The sequence below is a fragment of the Eurytemora carolleeae genome, unplaced genomic scaffold (assembly GCF_000591075.1).
Source record: "Eurytemora carolleeae unplaced genomic scaffold, Eaff_2.0 scaffold1506, whole genome shotgun sequence".
In the NCBI taxonomy this organism is placed as follows: Eukaryota; Metazoa; Arthropoda; class Copepoda; order Calanoida; family Temoridae; genus Eurytemora; species Eurytemora carolleeae.
In genome coordinates, this window is record NW_019397435.1 from 22171 (window position 1) to 42150 (window position 19980).

General features: G+C 31.8%; 1 protein-coding gene across 2 annotated transcripts; it reads left to right on the forward strand.

Annotated features, from left to right (window-relative positions):
• The first annotated feature begins 2769 nt into the window (after window positions 1-2769).
• LOC111714280 (latrophilin-like protein LAT-2) lies at window positions 2770-18779 on the forward strand. Of its 2 annotated transcripts, none has more exons than XM_023489348.1 (21): window positions 2770-2878; window positions 4084-4176; window positions 5555-5629; window positions 6710-6796; window positions 7072-7119; window positions 9018-9068; window positions 9582-9614; window positions 9716-9749; window positions 10878-10964; window positions 11754-11921; window positions 12138-12200; window positions 12370-12629; window positions 14248-14382; window positions 14467-15050; window positions 15641-15743; window positions 15821-15984; window positions 16281-16370; window positions 17172-17277; window positions 17597-17678; window positions 17799-17890; window positions 18634-18779. In XM_023489348.1, exons 1-21 carry the CDS (start codon window positions 2839-2841, stop codon window positions 18762-18764), a joined length of 2526 nt encoding a protein of 841 aa, XP_023345116.1. In that variant the 5' UTR covers window positions 2770-2838; the 3' UTR covers window positions 18765-18779. The 2 variants fall into 2 exon arrangements, with proteins under 2 accessions (XP_023345116.1, XP_023345117.1); XM_023489349.1 differs by having other exon boundaries at window positions 12141-12200.
• The last annotated feature ends 1201 nt before the right edge of the window (window positions 18780-19980 follow it).

A 19980-nucleotide genomic window follows, 5' to 3' on the forward strand; every position in this document is an offset into this window, starting at 1 on the left:
TGAATTCCCATGTTTATTGGGACAACCTGTATGAAACCAAGATTGTACGTCTTATGAGCTCTTTAAAATGTGGTCAAATTGAAATCTGGACATATATATATATATATATATATATATATATATTTATGTATATTTCAGAAAACCCCATTTTGAAGATGGAAAAATGGCTGACCACATTTTTGAAATCCCAAGACTAGAGTTTCGGTGTTAATATTTTAACTGGGATACTACAGTTAAAACTGTAGAAAACTGAAAGACGACATTCAAGGAATGTTATTTGTATTTTTATGTTTTAATAGTAGTTTGAGAATCAAGTTATGAAGTAGAATGAGGCTGTGTATGTACACGACACAATTATTCTGGGTTTCATATCAATTAGACTATTTAATATAGCATTTAACACGAGTTTTAAACAAAAATCTAGAAAGCTTTGCAAAAATATAAAAACAAAGAGTAATCAATATTTATCTTGAAAATTATGAGAGGGATTAAATGCGAAAAACCCAGTCGTATATCGTGTGTATAAATTTCATAATAAAAAATAAAAAGAATAAAATTTTATTAGCTTATTTGCGTTTGTGTAATGTGTATCCACCATCCTAAATACCCTATATTTTAATTTATCTCTACATAAATCAGTAATCTCACCCTGCCACAGATCACCTGACAATCTCCTTCCTTCCGATCAACTCCTTACCTATCCAAAAACATAACTTGATATGTGTAACCAATTTGTTAACAAATTCAAGAAAACACGAAGACGATTACTACTGTGTAGCGAAGTTGACCGCGCAAGATTCACAATACATAATACTATATCCGCTCAAAATGTGTCTCCTCATGTTCCCACCCCCTTTACCGCCTCTACTTGTGGAGAACAGCGTCAGTTACCTTTAGAACGTCGAGATGTGAACACCTCCGATCAGGAACTACTAACTCCTTTATGATGATGGCGCAGATACTCAGTAAGCAGCAGACGTGCTTACCCAAAGGGTTCCCAGTTTATCATGTAAACCAGAGACAACATGAAGCTCCACCTCATGATAAAACCGCGATCACTGCCTACTAGGTTGGATAAGCCCTGCTGTTTCAGTTCCTGTTGATCTGCTCCACCAACATGAAGCTCCAACTGTTCCATTCCTTTCAACACTAATAATCAATGTTATTTCATTTTTAACCGTTTAGATACTCCCAATTAAGGGTCAATATTTTTAAACTTTGCTTTTATTTCTCATTTCATGCTATTATTCAATAAAGTTACCGAATATCCCTTTTGTTCTTTTATTTGTGTCAACACAATTATATTCAGTATAGTTAACTAACTTCGGGCCAACCACCCCTCAAAACAACCTACCCTGGTTAGGCGGGTCCAAACTTCATAGTAAATTGTGATTGCTTATTTGTAATATCTCATGCTTTGTAGTTGAATAAAAAAATGAATATGAATGAATGAGTCTAACATTAGTATTCCTATTCCACAGTTTTATGGGTCTACACTCTACTAAAGTTGTGTTCACGAAATAATTGCGGAGTGGTACAATTCTCATGCTTTATTGTATACCACAAAGAACTCAGTTTTGCCACAAAATCAAATTTTCTAATCCCTAAATCTTTGCAACTTGATGGACGATGGTGTAGACCTTTGTTATTTCAGACTTAGACTATTTGATCTAACAGAATTATTAGTATTAAATATAAAAGGTCTGCAAAATTGGGTTGCAAAGAAACAGTGATTTGCAAATTTGAGTTTGTGGCAAAAAGTTCGGATTATCGATTGTTTGACATCCTTTTCTTCAAATACAATAATTTGTTTACCTTTTAAACAATATTACGGAATAATTTGTTTACCTTTTAAACAATATTACGGAATAATTTGTTTACCTTTTAAACAATATTACGGAATTTTTCAGAATTAAACACACGCACACAATAAAGTAAATTATTTTGAATAAAGTGAATGATTCAAGTCTTATCTCGGCGTTTATTTTGTAATTTAGCTTCCTTCTTCAGTCTGACGGTCGGGCCTGCTCTTATCAGAGTTGTATAAATTATAATCCTTGAGTATATTTTTCACAGAAAATTGATAAGAAGAATTGTATTTCTTGAAATACTTGATTTATAAATAAAAATTATTCTTTAAGGGTTCATTGTTCATTTTCAATTATTGTTTCAGCAAATAACAATATTTTTATGTTATTTTTTCATCAAGAACTTTTTTTGGCAAATGATTTGAGTCTTTACAACAAACTCTGATTTAATAACCTAATTTTTCGCTGGAAAGAACTTTTATATTTTAAACTATAAATCCTGTTAGATCAATAATCTAAGTTTGAAATATCAAAGGTTTACATGGTCAGGTTGTAAAGGGATTAGATAATTTGAGATTGTGGCAAAGACTTGATTCGGGGACTATTTTTTTTAAGTGGATTTCTACAATTTTCGATTTAAGCTTTATATATGTTACTTTAGCTGCAAATATTCTTCTTTTTACATTTAACATTTTTTTTTCTCTGTTATTTGAGTGATCAAACTTTGATTTTCTAATCCTTATATCTTTGCAACCTCAAGGCGTAGACATCAGAATGAAAAACAATTAGAGTAAGAGGAGAGCAATTAGTTTCTATCACAAATTTTCATGTTTTTTGATGGATTTTTACAGCTTAATCATTAATTTGCTGGAAAGCTGTTTTTTTTCGGTGTTCATCAGAAGTTAGAACTTGAAATGTTATCTAATAAATAATAATCAAAATTTGTTATTTTTTTAGTGTTCAAACTAAGATATAGTTCTTTTAAAATGTTCTAAAATGTGGTTATTATAGCTGATCTGAAAACAAGAAAATGTTGTTTTATGTGTCTCTTGTTCTCTTTGCTGCAGTTGGTAAGTTTTATTTTAGTGGGGTAAACTTTTTAATTGTGTACTTCAGGGACCGTTGATTTTTTGTAAATTCACTTAGGCAACCTTATCCTAGCAACTATATAATTGGAGATATCGCTGTTTTCTATCTGAAAAAGTGGTACAGATCCTGTCTAGGGTTTTTAAAGGAAAAGAAAAATGGTTTGTGTTGCTAGGAATTGCTTTGTCAAAAATGCAGAATTCAGCACAAAAGCTTGCAGAATACTCAAGCAAATTTACTTCCGCTTGAAACCCTAATTCTGTCTTTCTGGAACACATATTAGCGAATACTTTTATGAAGAAATTAATTGAAAATTTTATATTTTAGATTAAAAAACAAAATATTCTTGAATTTCTTTACAAACAAAGGTTTAACAGGAACATGTGTAAATAAAATGTCACTTGAAACTCGTCAACCGGTTGGACTGTATTGGACTGTGTAAGAGAGTTGCACGGGGAGCCGTAGAACATTTGAATTTCCGATACGGGTCAACCTTTCCGGTCCCAGTTTGTACTGCACCGCACGGACATTGGGTTGAAAAAAAAGACAATCAACAGGAATAGCTGGTGCAAAAAGGTTGGCACGGGCTGACATTATGCTTTATATTGGTTCAATTTACTTTTACTAAAGGTTGAGAGGTGCGTGGTTGGGATATTAATTTACTAAAGGTTGAGAGGTGCGTGGTTGGGATATTAATTTACTAAAGGTTGAGAGGTGCGTGGTTGGGATATTAATTTACTAAAGGTTGAGAGGTGCGTGGTTGGGATATTAATTTAATAAAATAAATGGATCGTGTACTTAATCATCATCAAATAGTCTTTCTTCGTTTTTACAGTAATAATTTCACTTGAGTGTAAGAAAACGGGAAAATTTATTTGATAAAATAAAATTAGGTTTATTACAAGCATTTTAGAACATACATTTTCGATTTTATTACAAGCATTTTAGAACATACATTTTCGATTTTATTACAAGCATTTTAGAACATACATTTTCGATTTTATTACAAGCATTTTAGAACATACATTTTCGATTTTATTACAAGCATTTTAGAACATACATTTTCGATTTTATTACAAGTATTTTAGAACATACATTTTCGATTTTATTACAAGCATTTTAGAACACACATTTTCGAAATGCATTTTTATTTTTTTCGCAAAAAAAGCAAGACCCAAAAATGTTTCAGACAGAGGATTGACTGAAGAAGATCTGGTTTTTATAACTGGCGGTTTTGTTCCAGATTCAAACCAAATTATGGACAGTTATGAAATTTATACAGGTTAGTTAATACCAGTAGTTGGTGTTCAAACTTCAACAGAATATATAGACAAACCATCTTCAACATTTTTTTTTAAATACACATTTTTTCGTTAACACAGGTTTTGTAGTAAACCAGTTGAAACAGCTAGTATATGACACTCCTAGTCATGAAACTAGTAAACTGTAAACCCATGATGACTGTGCAGTGTGCACAGACCTTGCTTAAAAATTTAATTGACTGAATTTCTATTACTAATTTAGCTGATTTCTTTGATTTTTCAAATAAAATGGTTCATCAGTAATATAAAAAAAACTCCCTCCAGAAATAAATGTTTTAAACTAAATCTGTGAGTTTACAAAAGACCCGAAACTCTAAATCTTTCTAATACAGTAGCCGGTATTATATCAATGCAATGAAGACTAAACTTAATCAAATCTCTAACAATCATTTTTTTAAAATAGGGGGTTAAAAAATAAACAAAAAGGAGAAGTTGTCAATTACAACTTCGCGTTGTTATGTGTCTCTGCTGTTAGATAGATAAATAGATATATATATTTGACAAAATATTTTAATTAATAACAATTACAGGAACTCAGTTTTTACATTTTAATTTAGCCAGGATCTCTCTATCCATTGCTGGTAGTTTTGAATGAAAGGTTCTTTTGCAACGATAAATACATGTTAAATCAAAATAAAACTAAATGAAGCAAAAACAATTTAGAACAAAAGGAAAGCAACGTGATGTGGAGGAGAAGGAGTAGATAGAGGAAAAGGTATTGAAGAATAGAGAGGATAAAAGAAGAAGAAAGCAACGTGATGTGAAGGAGATGGAAAAGGAGTAGATAAGGAAAAGGTATTGAAGAATAGAAAGGAAAAGAAGAAGAAAGCAACGTGATGTGGAGTAGAAGGAAAAGGAGTAGATAAGGAAAAGGTATTGAAGGATAGAGAGGAAAAGAAGAAGAAAGCAACGTGATGTGGAGGAGAAAGAAAATGAGTAGATAGAGGAAAAGGTATTGAAGAATAGAAAGGCAAAAGAAGAAGAAAGCAACGTAATGAGGAGGAGAAGGAAAAGGAGTAGATAGAGGGAAAGGTATTGAAGAATAGAGAGGAAAAGAAGAAGAAAGCAACGTGATGAGGAGGAGAAGGAAAAGGAGTAGATAAGGAAAAGGTATTGAAGAATAAAGAGGAAAAGAAGAATAGAGGAATGTAAGGGAGGGGGGACAACCCAGCACTCAAAGTTTATATTGTTGTATGTTTTATTATGTCATGTTATTATTACTTGTTGATGTGTTTCTACTGTTTGAAATATCGAGATAGAAATCAAAATTGAAATAGATATACATATAAGACAACAACTGGACATTTTTTGTCCCACCCTATATCCTATTTTTTTCAGGGCATTTGGGAGAAAATTATGAGCTCTGTGAATATAAACTGGACAAAGTTAACGATGCAGCTGCCGGTTCAGCAGGTATGGTTTACAATTAAAAAACCTTCATTTTTGCATTTTTGTATCCTTTTTGTTTCTGTTTTGGGTCATATTTTTAATGGTTTTACAATTTTTTAGAATAAATAGTTTGCAATTGCAAATTTGATGAAAGCAAACTTTAAAATAATACAGTAGAGTGACATATCTGATTTAAAACAATTCCCATGAAACCTTTATCTGATCAATAGTGTGGAAGATATTGTTGTTTTTCTAAGTATAAAGTATAGAATTCATGTTTGTTTTCCTTTAGTATAAATATGCAAGTCACTTGTAAAGTTTTCACAATTGAAAATAATCAGTTTTCAAAATTATGAACAATGCCGAGTCCATTAGCGCCTGATCCAATCAGGGTTCAGTTATGTGTTTGGTGTCTATTCTGATCCAATAGAAATTGCATGGCGGTAACATCTATCTTTCTATCTCACATCATCCAATTAGAGATAAATCATTAAATCGGCGCTATACACTAAATGGAAATATTTACTTCTTCTGAAACTATAGTGATTAATATCTAATTTAATACAATTGATCAGACAAAGCTTTTTTTAAGGGTTCCGAATTGTGAATCAAGGGTAATAGAATTACACTTTAAATTGTGTGTCAACAGTTGGTTGACGAGTCAAAGGAATTTCAAGTGTCACTAAATCTTTAGAGTCACATACAAATTCAAAACTGTATGTTTTAAACCCTTAATTGAGTAACTATGAGGAGGATATCTTCGTTTCCCACTCCTGTATGCCGAGTTCATTAGCGCCTGATCCAATCAGGGTTCAGTCTTGTGTTTTGTGTCTATTCTGAACCAATAGAAATAGTTTGGCGGTAACATCTATCTATCTATCTATCTCATTATCTAATTAGAGTTATGAATCCTTTAACATTATAACATTAAATGGAAATATTTACTTCTACTCAAACTATGGTGTTCCCTTCTTTAAAAAACATATTCTGTCAAGTTCCTTCCTTTATTCTACCGCAAATATCCGCGGGTCATTTTTTTTATAAACAGCAATTATAACTCGGAAAAGGATTAAAATGTTATAATTCTAAAAGTTAATGTTTCAGGAATTTATCTCCCCAATCATGGATTGTTTATCTGCGGAGGTGTTAAAGAAGATGGTCGATTTGCTCAATGCTCTAACAACAATTTAGGTAGCCAAAATCGTGTTTCAAAGAAACATTAGATTGGGCCTTTTTTTCTTAGACTGTCAATAACCTCTACAGAAATCTTAAAACTATACAAACAAATATTGATAGTTTTTAAAAGTGACCTTTTGAAGAAAAATAGGAAAATAAGTAATGGAAAGATAAATCATAAGATTCTTGAGAAAAAAAGTAATCACTGTAATGATTACTTTTTCTTACTTAATTTTAAAATCTAAGAATATATAAAAATTGCTTTTGTTCAATATTTTTGTATATTTCAGAAGAATGGGCCTATTTTAACTATTCTTCTAGTACTGGTCTCCAAAACGGTAAACATGGATTGATCAATCGATCTTTGATTGATCAATCGATCTTTGATTGATCAATCGATCTTTGATTAATCAATCATTATTATTAAGAGTTGATATCGTGAATGATCATAGAATTCTGTTCACTGACTCGGTAAAAACTGGGATTCAAAAAGTTTAAGTCGAGTTTATGCACCCAGATTTCACCCAGTTAGTGACTGGAATTCAATAGTGGAAATAAAGTCGAGTTTAAGTGGAGTTTAGAACAACTAGTTGACATCTAGTTGTATCATCCACTTCTGTTTCCTGGGAACTGTTCACATGTGTTGATCTTCTAGGGAGCTTATCTTTAAATGTTTTTTCAAAACGCTATAATTCCACCACTTATATTTATTTATAACATTATTATTTTGGTTTTCAATACAGTTTTTAGACAGAAATTTGTCAAGTCTTTTTTAGATTTTATTTTGCCCCGAGTTCTACTCTATTTTACCGTTAATAGTTTATTTTAATTAAATTTTACAATATTTTTAAATTTCAATATGATATCAGATGAAAACATTTTGAGACTTATATATTTCTTGTTTTTCATTCTTTCTTCTTGATGGTCCATTCCTTGTCCATCCTTCATTCATACTTTGGCTAATTTTGAAAATAAAAATAAATGAATTTTTTTGATGTTTTTTGCAGCTAGCCAGATTGCAGAGGCAGAACTATTTTTTGGAGCCCTGTTCTACTCTATAACATGTCGCTCTTGCCAAAATAATTGTGTACTTATATTAAATGATTGTGTACTTGTTTTGATGCAGTCATTATTTCTAGATATGATAAGTTTTGTTTTATTTTCATTTAAATATTCTAGGATTATCCAAAAAATCCTGGATCCAATCATAAATAAACATACAGCTAATTTAACTTTGTAGCAAGGTGATTACTTTATAGCATGTCAATGATAAAAATCTTCATGAAGTAAGTGTGAATGATAGTGTACAGAAAATTTTTGACCAGGCTTTCCATGGAAGTGGCTGACAAATTAAATATCTATCTATCATATAGCTATAATGATAAAACAAAACATTTGTTTCGCTACTTAGCGATTTCCCTAAAGACCTAATATATGTACCGTGTGGTATTTCTCAGGATTGGATCGTAAGACTCCCTTCTCTCAACGCTCTTCATAATAAAAAGGAAGATAGTAAGGTTCCGAACGTTTATTTCTCTGAGCCTTCAATCTAAACAAGTTTAATAAACCCACAGAAAAAGCTTTGAGTGAAAATCATACAATTACAACAAATTATCCACTCAGGCATTAAAAAACTGTGGCTAGGAACCAATAAACATATACACAATTATCAATCATACTAGAATCAACCGATAAGCATAAATATATATAAAATAATTACCACGGTGATCCCAGAATTCTGAACACGGATAATACTTGCAAAACGAATAAACATATACTGATATAAATTTAACTACTACTCCGCGAGAAATCTTGCGTCTGCGCAGTCGGACTGTAAACAGTTCCTAAACTAGTTCTTTCACAATACATTCCGTACAGATCTTCAGGAGAAACTCAGAAATACGCAGGGGCGACAAGCAGACTTTCTACACGCAGCATGGCTCGCGTAACAACATTCATATATATGTTCTTTATGGTCGGCCAAACGGCTGGACCGAATGGGCTGAATTTGTTTTGGACAGTCATGGGTAGCCTGGGAGTGACAAACTTTTTTTATTACGGGCAACGCCGGGTCCTTCAGTTAGTATTGTAAACCCATCCAGAAATGTATACGTTGATTCTAGTTTATTCAACCCAAGCTAAGTTTTATCATGAGTTGAGAACTGGACAAACAAATAACAATGATTGTATTTAACCCGTTACTACTATTAACAAAAATTAAATGAAATTTATACAGGTGTCACTGAAAGTCAAATGCTTCTCTTTAAAAATTCAAAATTAGACCCAGGTAAATGATCCATATGTATAATGTGATAATGAAGCAACGTTAAAAAACACACAAAATTATTTTTGCGTATATAGCATTTTTTGGCGATTTTGTATAAATTAAAAAAAATAGGCTCCTTAAATGTTATTGGTTATATTTGAAAAGAGAGAACATTTCTCAAATTTTTATTTTCTAATCTCATTGTAATGTCAAATGGGATTTTTCTGATTTACAATCATTGTCCAATGATGCAAGCATGGACTTTATTTACGTCATTTTAAATTGTGTTTAATACTGATAATTCCTACATTTTTTTCACTCAGCAGAAATGCACAAAGTCAATTTTGCAGGAAAACTTTTCCATTGACAATAATCAGAATTTAAAATTTTTAACATTAATATGTAATTTATTGGTGAGAAAAAACTTTTAAGGGTACCGTTGTAAATCAAAGTTCACAAACATCTTTTTTTGTTGTTGTAAAATTACCAAATATCATCAAAAATTGAAAAAATAATGACAAAATATTTTATAAGGTTTTCTGCATATAGGAGGACAATCTACAGAAGGTAATCTTTACATTCAAAAAAAAAAACAATTTTTTAACATTTTAATAATTCAGTAAAAAACCTTAATAAGTTGAGTTTTAACAAATATTTTTTTTCTCCAGAATATCACAGTTCAGTCTTTGCTTTTGAGCCAAAGTAAGTAAAAAAAAGAACAAAAAAAGTTAAAAAGACTGAAAACGAGTATTTTCAAATCACCCTTCATTTAAACAAACCTTTGTTCACACTGGGCTTGGGTCAATTTGAATTTGAACCGGACCAACTCCTTGTACCGGCCTTAGCAACGTACAGGCCTATTCTTTATTTGCCCGGTTTAAACTTTCAAGGGGCGGCCAGACTTTTCATTGTATACGACCTACGCCATTAGCTTAGTCTAGTGTGTCTTTGTTCATCCGATGACAAAGGATAAAGGGTCACTTGAATTTCCGTATTCAGTCCCTTTAAGTTCATAGGTTGAAACTTTTGTCAAGGGATAAAAAAAAATTTTCCATTCTCAGATTGTTTCTACGTAAAATAGACAACCTTATTAGTTTTGGTAATTTAATCTAGAAATGCATTCCCATTCCAAATACAGCTTATTAGTCCGGAATAAAGATTAGTTAATAATCAATCATTTAAAACTTTGTTGTTAACAAGCAAAGACCTTCTCTACTAAATCAAAGTGTGTAGTGATGTCCATGTCAGGGTTTTTTGGACTTTATTTCATTTTAAGGTCAAAATTTTGCAAAGTGTAAGATTAAAAACTTTTTAGATTATGTATTATAAACATTTGGTTTTCTTACACTACAGAGAAAATATTTGCAAAAAAGTAACCAAAAACAAATGTGTTACAATTTTTTTAATTTTAATTAAATTTTTTTATTGTTTTACAATTTTTTAACTTTTAATATAATTTTCTAATTGTTATACAATTTTTTAATTTTTAATTTAATTTTTTAATTGTTTTACAATTTTTTAATTGTTTTACAATTTTTTAATTGTTTTACAATTTTTTAATTTTTAATTAAATTTTTTAATTGTTTTATAATTTTTTAATTTTTTATTTAATTTTTTAAGTGTTTTACAATTTTTTAATTTTTGATTTAATTTTTAAATTGTTTTACAATTTTTAGAATAAAGTAAACCTTAACAGAATACTTTTTTAAATAAAGTTTTATTTAAAATTTTTTTCAAAATAAACTAAAACTGTTAACAACACTTAAAGTGGACACACCTTTTTCTGTTTTCAACTAGTGTATCCCTTAAAAACTAATTTAATTTTAAAAGAAAGGGAAATAATGCTACAGCGTGGAATAAGATAGGATCATTTACCAATACAAATGAAGGCAGAGTGTTTGCTACAACCATTTTCAGGAACATGAGATTCATAACTAATTGATGATTGGTATTCAACCATTTAGATAGTTGCCTCTGAATCAAGGAAGCTTACACTTTTTATTAGAGATGGGCATTGTTGTTGTGAACAAAGAAAATGTTTCAAAACAAATTAAATTTGTCTTGAATGATGGTGTCGTCCAGAAAAATTAACGAACAATGAAAGAACGATTGTTCTGAAAATATTAAAACGATTGCTTTTTAAAAAACAAAAAAATTAAGGTTTGTTCAGTAACAAACAAAAAGAAAACTACATATTATTTTTTTTCGAACGAACAATGTTAATGAACAAATAATTTTACTGATTGAACAATCTAACTGAACAGACGATAAAATTGAACAATCCTTCAGAAAGCTAAATTAAAATTTTCTCGTTAAAAACGATGAAAATTAAAATTGAATTTGTAAGCACCCATCCCTACTTCTGATAGACATTTTGACCCAATTTATCCTTCTAATAAGTTGTGGACACCTTCCCTAGATGACCAGCCAAGTTTTCTTGGCTTACTTCTTTCCACTTCTAACCACACTTTATGCATAAATAAAGTACATCTTACTTTATTCAGACTTGACCATGATGGAATGTTATTTTCTGTAAGACAGGGGTGCCTAGTTTTTTTGAAAATTATTTCCCCTCAGAAGTTTTTTGGGGGGGAAACTTATTTGATGAGGGGGGGCTAATTCTTAAAAGCATACACCCTCTGCTACAAGATTACACTAAGCTAACATTTCCCTTCTTAAGTTTTTGAATCTTTATATGTTATATAGTTCTGAATTTAATAAAGTTGCGCACCTAATCTTCACTCCTAATTCAATAACAGCCTGTTATTGCATGACTGAAGTCAAATTTTGTGATGCTGATGAGAAGAATTGGAATTGTGTAGAATTTAAAGAAGAATTTAAACATCCTGCAGGCGTCACAACTATTAGAATTAGGAAAGCATTTATATGATAAATCAATGTGGGGATTTTTTTAACATCAATTAATCTTTTTAAATAAACTATTTCAAGTAAAATGAATGCTGTTAATTATTCATTTTAATTTTAACAGGGAGGTTCACTAGAAATTATGCTTACGGTCTCTTTAAAGTGAGTCTAAAGAGTAGATAAGCACAAAACAATTGTATTTATGCCTTTCCTTAATGAGGACAGCAGTAATGACGAGGAGGCAGCAGTTTTACTAACATCTAGTGGAAACTATTTGGTCACAATCAGGGGAACAATTCACACCTTTCAATATTTCACATTCTGTTTTGCTTTTAATGTAAAACAGATGATAATTGTCAACTGTGAAATTATTCACTCAATGCATTCTTTTAAATAAGGAAATCAGATCTTTAAAATTTGGACAAAATTATTGAATGTAAATTGAACTTTATATTAGAGATTGGAAATATTTGAAGCCAATATTAAACCTTACTCTTATCTCAGCTGGAGGACTAAGAAATGAAGGGTCCCTCGTGACCATCAATGAAGTTGCAACATATTTTGGAACTGATGTCATCAATGATGAAAAAGTGTATAATGCAGTTATTCAATATGATTACACAACAGATAAATGGAACAGACTTGAATCCACGGTATCGTCAAGACGGGATCAAACTGTTGTGGTCATTCCAGAATCATGGCTTTGTAAACACACAGGTCAGCCCAGTCATGTAATTTTTTCAATATATTTATTTTAATTTTTTATGAAACAAATTTATTGATACATGTATTTAATGCAGATCGCATATTATAATTTTTTCCAATCTTCTTGTTTTCTGGCTGTCCTGCTTTGCTTATTAAATGAGCTGCATACCCCCCCCCCCTCAGGATAGTTAATTATGCAGTTTTGATAGCTGACCAGGAAATTTGTAGTATTACAATATCAGCTCTTGAGTTTTAGTATTTATTCCAGTTGTGTTTGATATTTGTCATCTATACATTTTTATTGCTGACATTGTTGTATAATGAGAACTTCCCGTTGTCAGCTGCATTAAATGTATCAGTGTCTTGCAGTAATTTAGAACAAAAAATTAAAAGACCTCCTAGCCTTAACTGCATTTGGGTAGGTTTAAGGTGATTTAGATGTACCCACTTGGAAAAGAACACCTATGATACCAATGATGATCTCTCTCTGAAAGTTTTGATTAAGATTCCACAGCAAAGCAGTTTCTAAGTTCCACTATATCTGCTTGTGAAGTAGGATAAGGTTGGATTTAAAGAGGTAGGAGGATGAGGATGGGGTTGTAAGGGTAACCGGAATGAGATTTACCATAGTCCTCACTGTTAACATGTATTCCCAAGTGGACAGATTTTTTAAAGAAAATATAACCTGTTAAGCATGCTGTCCCATCGCTTTAAAACACAGGGAGTGTGTCTTTTGCCTATCATTGTCAGAGGTCTGCCATGAGTAGTCCAGTTTCTGTTGTGAGAAGGGTAAAATATCTAGATTACTATACAAGTACAACGCACATAGCGCCCTTTCTCTCAACAGGCTTAGAAAGCTCTACTGACACCCTTCCTCTGGGAGGTTCGGATACACACTGCCAGTCATGTAAATATGTTTTGCAATTTCTCAAAATGCTTGAAGTCAATTCCATCTTGAAATATCTCAATATACATATAAGAGCCATACATTATATCTACATATAAGGGCCTGAATGTAAGGCCATGGATTTCACATTCATGTAAAAAATGATTGTTTCAATATTCTTTTTAACAGAATTCGTTCTTTTTCACTGGAGAGATTTGTTGGTACATTATAGCTTTAATAGTGCCATCAATATTTTCAATTGTACTTTTTGACCCAGATTAAATCATGGGTTTCATCTTATTTTTTTGTAGATTACTAGGCTTTTATGGCGCTTCCTGCCCATCTTCTATTTAAATTGTTTCATGTTATTTTTGTTTACATTAAAAAACAAAGAAGAAAAAATTTTGCAGATTTTTAAAAAAAGATTTTCAAGAATTTAATTTTTTTTAAATTTAAAACCTTTAAAACATATTTTTTTATTTTTATCATTCATAAACCTTCCCTGCGGTCATGTGATGTTCCACAAGAAATTTGGGCCCGATCGGTTCAGCCGTTTTGACGTTTATTGGATACAAACAAACAGACAAGCCAAATTTATATATAGATTTATGTATCAAAGTTTTCTCAGAGTTTAATGCAAGTTGTCTAAGACTATAACAACATTGTACATTTTACATTTTACACTGGATTGCAATTTTCTATTTTCTAAATAAGAAAAAATATCTAATAATATTATTATTCCAGCTACTACAGCTTCTCCAAGCACTACTGCAGCATGTCCTATGGCCGGAACATGTTTAAAACAAGATTCTAGAGGAATACTCTGGGAAGCAAATTTTGGTGAAAGAGTGTCAAAGAACTGTTTTTTAGAAAGTCAAGGTAGCCATCGAATGCTGTTAAATTTATTCTTAAAAATTTTATCAACTTCTAATGCTCAACTATTTCTAAAGTGTTCATTTTTAGAGGAGGGTGCAGAAGCCTTTTGGTATTGTGACGGTTGTATTGGTGGGTTTAGTACTTCTGAACCAGACAGATCTGCTTGCATTGACCCATGGATCATGAATGTAGAGGAAATGCTTTCAAATGGATCATCTGCATTCAGCATATCTGTAAGTCTGGTTAATAACCTTGCCATTAACAAGGATTCATATGGTGGAAGCATCTTAAAACTTGGTGATGCTTTGACTAAAGTGTTGGATAAGAGGAAAAATGAGGATATTGATGACAATGACATGTTTACTTCAAACCTCATCAACTCAACAGATTTGATTTTTGGAACTTCCACTGGATGGAAGGAAATTGTGGTAGAGGAGGAGAGAAGTGGAGTTGTATCTAAGTACCTCGAAGCGTTAGACTATACAGGGTTTCTGTGGGCGGAAAAGAAGTTAACCAGATCCAGATCGGAATGTAATGTAAAAAATTCATTTCTTTTCAGTAACTTAAACTTAATAGCAAAAGTAGCTGAGGTGAATGAGAACAATGAAATTGAAGAAGAGTGTTTCAGCTTTGGGCCTGGGACTATTTGTATTCCTCTGACTAAAGTTCAGGTAATCATTATTATAAACAAATCACAACATCTTTAAATGGACCTTATGAAGAAAACACTTACATAAAAAATTCTCAAACAAATTTTGACTATCAATGTCAACCCACGGCTACAATCCAGAATACTATCAATGCCACTACCACTGGGTGCAATTTTGTTTGATATGTCAACCGGACAATAGCAATCTATTGATCAATGTCTCAAACAGGACTTGATCCACACACCAACAATCCCATGAACTATCAATGCCACTACCACTGGGTTTGATCTCATTTACTATGTCAACTGGGCAATAGAAATCTATTGATCAATGTTTCAAACAAGACACAATCTCAACTCAAAAAAAAAATTACTCTTAACACTGCAATCATAGCGAAGTTTCTGTATCAACTAACTTATATTTCTTCCGGTTAAATATGAATTGGGCCCTTAACAGTGTATTTACAAGTTATACCCTGTTATATATCAGGTAGTTAAGCAATAACAATATGGGTATAATGTCGAGTTCTATATATTTACCTACATTGAATGGGTTAATCACAATACATGATTATGCATACAGACCCTTTAACTATCTAATTTTCATGTCAGGAAAAGGACATGGTAAAGTGCAATGTTCTTGTGGCAACTATGATCACAACAAAAGAAGATAAGGAACAAGATTCATCATTCATTTTCCCAAATGCTTTGCCAAGTAAGTTTTAGTTTTTTTTTTTACTCACATGAATAATTATCTTTTTAAACTTTCTGAATTTATTTATCCTTCTTTAGATAATCCATACAGGGAAGATGAGGCACAGAACGAGAACTACTATGAAGGAAAAAGTGTGCTTGGCAAAGAATTAATTGGTCTAACAATTAATAACAAAACCCATCCCATCTCACCATCTGATGATAGTCCTATCAAAATTACATTTAATCATCAACTTTACTTGGTAACATTTATTCTAGATTAAAAATTGTTACAATATGAAACCTGAGCCGGAAACTATTGTATTGTGGATCAATGCTTGTTTTGGTAATCTGCAGATTAATTTAATTAATTTAAAGAGAAATGATCAGCCAATCAGAAAAAAAGAAATTTTATGTGCATTGGTCTGAACCAAGTATGGATATCAAAAAAGAGAGGATTAAGCAGAAAATCAAAAGTGTTCAATTGGGATTGAGGGAATCCAATGTAAATGTTCTCAGCTCTGATGTTTTTCTGCAATTATGCTTACTTAATTTTCAGAATAAGGAGGGTTGTTTATTTACCCCACGCACTCCAGCTTGTGTATTTTGGAGTCTAGAAACTAGCACATGGTCATCTTTAGGATGCAAGGTATTTAATCAAAACTAGCCTGTCCCAGCACCAGCACTAGGCCAAGAAATTTTCTTGACCTAGCCTAACCTAACCTAACCTAACCCTAAAAAATACAAAAAACCTGTCATTTGTCAAATATTGCATTGCATTAAATTCAGAAGATACATCAAAATAAATGTGCCACAACAACGACAAGTATATAAAAGTCATTATTGCTCAAATTAAAAACAAACGATTATATTCAACACTTATTCCTATGTAAAAGACTGTTTTTATTGTAAGCGACAATTTTTATAGAATCCTGCTAGTCTAAAAACTGATAAGGTCCATGTTAAAACCACCTCTTTACGAAAGAATGTCATTCACTCTCAGAAAATTTGTATCAATGGAAAGTAGAACCCCCCAAGGATTCAATGATAAGCCCTTGGGTTACGCCTTAGGGGTTTAGATTTCCATTGGTTCGAATATTTCTGAGAGTAAATGGAACATTGATTAAATAAATAATTTGTTAAAACAAAGCTATGAAGAGATAATTTTGAATTAAAACTGAGTAAGATGGATAGATCTGATAAACTGTGTGTTCATGATCAAACAAATCACACTCATTCTCTATATTTTTTCAATTCGTTCCCTCACGTTTGTTCCTCGTTAAACAACCCATTTCCTTCGTTTTTCTCTCAGTAATTTAGAAAAAATTGGATCTCGTTTGTTCTCATCTTAATTCATTAGTTTATTTTCTCTGATTGATCCAAATTGTTTACTCGTCTTTAGATAATATGTCTGAAGGATACCCATTTCTAATTGTAATATTATTATAAGGTTGATCCATTGTCTACAAGAGATGAGACTATATGCCTTTGCAATCATCTGACAAACTTTGGAATTATGCTGGATTGGGAGGGAGATGCTCCTGCCAATGATCAAAGTAATGCTGTCTTCCTCATCAACAAATACTTGATTTCTATTGAGTTTACAGAATGTACTGCATTTACGGGTTCTTTACAGAATTTTGTTGTGCGGAATTGCACAGAATTGCTTGGAATTGTGTGTAATTGTGTGGAATTGTGCAGAATTGCGTGAAATTAAAATCTACTTTCATTGGAAACCCTAACAGCATTGCATTTACATCTTTAGTGATAGAAATAGTTTCTTTCACTAATTACTAATATATTTCTGAAGAATGTACATGACTTTATTTCTAAGTTAATGTAAACTCATTGGAATTAACTATTTTCTATTTTCAGCCTTAAATGGGATAACTTCATTTCTTCTTGTTTTCTCATGCATCGCTTTGATTATGACAGAGGTTCTATTACGATGTCAGAGGTAAGAGATACAAATCATATAAAGCACAACAATTTTACAGATATCAAAAGCTACGAAGTTACACGTGTCCAAATCAATCAAATATACTGGATTGGTAGGACATATTAAATATTTATTAAGGAAGGATGCTAGAAACCAGCTCAGAAAAGTTGCTGAGACAAACAGAAATATTCTGCTTTTTATTGCACAGACAGCTTTTCTTTTTATGGCAGGTAAAGGACACTTCTTTTTTAATAAGTTTCAACCATAAATAACCCACAAAAGCTGTGATGTCTCATTTTTGAGCGTTATCAAAATTGCACAGCCCTCTGAGTTCTGCGTTTTCCATGGTGTATTCTCCCAAAAATTGGGTTTGTATTTGTTAACCATGTCATTATGTCTGGTAGCTCACTCTTATATACAGCTTTCTCCGTCTGGTCTCTCTGTTTATAAGCAGACCAGGAGGAACTGATTGATTGTGCTGCTTTCTCCATAATATATCCTTGATTAGTATATCCTCAAAAATGTATCCTCAATAGTGTATCCTCAATAGTGTATCCTCAATAGTGTATCCTCAATAGTGTATCCTCAATAGTGAATCCTCAATAGAGTATCCTCAATAGTGTATCCTTAATTAGTATATCCTCAATAGTATTTCCTAAATACTGTATCCTCAATAGTTTATCCTTAATTAGTATATCCTCTATAGTGTATCTTCAAAAGTGTATCCTCAATATTGTATCCTCAAAAGTGTATTCTCAATAGTGTATCCTCAATAGTATATCCTCAATGGTGTATCCGCAATAGTGAATCTATATTAATGCATCCTCCATTGCGCATCCTCGAAAGTGTGTTCTCATGCCCAGCTGCCATTAGAGACATAATTTTAGTAAGTGGATCCAGGATCCAAATCTGAAATAAAATTGAATGGATTCTAAGCACTTATGTACCCTTAGTACTAATTATATTTTGATAGGCAGTTACTCCTCTGTGTCCTGCACAGCGTGCCAAGTTTTTGGAGGGATGATTCACTTCTTTTGGTTGACATTCTTTGCATGGACAGGTGTAATTAGTGTGACAAAAAAGATGTACAGTGTCCATATATAATGAATTTGATCCACGTCTAAAATCCGCCAAAAACTGGTTTTAGTAGAGCGCCGGCTTAAATCTTGAAACAATGAATATGATTTTAAGTGGAAACAATTTGAGCCGCAGCTTACATTTAAGCCGCGACTTAAATTCTTTAAATTCGGTCTCAGGAAGATTAAGCGTAAGATGGCAATGACCGATTCACAACCGTAACCTTGAAACCTTTATCTTTTACTTTGCTTGTCTATTTGGGTGTCTGTCTGTTTGTGTCTAGTAAACATTAAAACGGCTGAGCCGATCGGGACCAAATTTTGTGTGGGACATCACATGACCCCAGGGAAGGTTTATGGATGATTAAAATTTCAAAAAATTTGCCTCCAACAAAATTAGATTTACATAAACCCGAGTAGAATCTTAGAGTCGGGAACCTAGTCTTAGGCGCCGGGCCGACTTTCTCCGACCCTCTGTTTTTGGAAAAAAATATCAAATTTCACCAAATATATGTAATATGAGCAAAAACCATTAAAATATTTGAGCATTCCTTTGAAGACAACGGATCACAAGCTCCAGGCAACCAAGACCAGCTAGTTCGTCGGAGTAAAGTAAGATAATTAATGAATTAATATTAAAAAAAAATTTGACAATTAAATAAAGATTTGATATTTAAGAAATAAATTCAGGCCTCGTGGATAAACTGCAGAATTAAAAATAAATCTGATAAAATTCTATAATTATAGACTCACTATAAGTTAAACAAATTGAAGACGACATCTGGGACGGTCCTTCAGTTCACGATGTACATACTGTACAGTACTGTTACACGTTTCCTCTCCCCACATGGACTCTCTCTCTCTCTCTATGTCTCTACCTGACTCTCGTTTACTACTCATTACCTTCTAGACCTCTACGCCGATCAGTTATTTCAGATCAGATATTACAGGATAGTTACAGTTTACTTATTTTTAAATTTCCTTGTATTCTTTAATTATTTTAAAGTGATTAATTAGTTAATTTCGTTTATTTATTTATTATTGCCTTTGTCTTTTACTAGTTTATTTATTTATTATTGCTTTGTCTATTACTAGTTTTTAATGCTCAATTTAATCTCTTTTAGAGATTTCTTTATTTTATAGAATTTAATTATCAGTTTAAACTTATTTTAATTTTAGTTAATACCTACGTTGTCTATTGCTAGTTATTGATTCTATGATTAGTCATCTTTTACTGTTTTCCC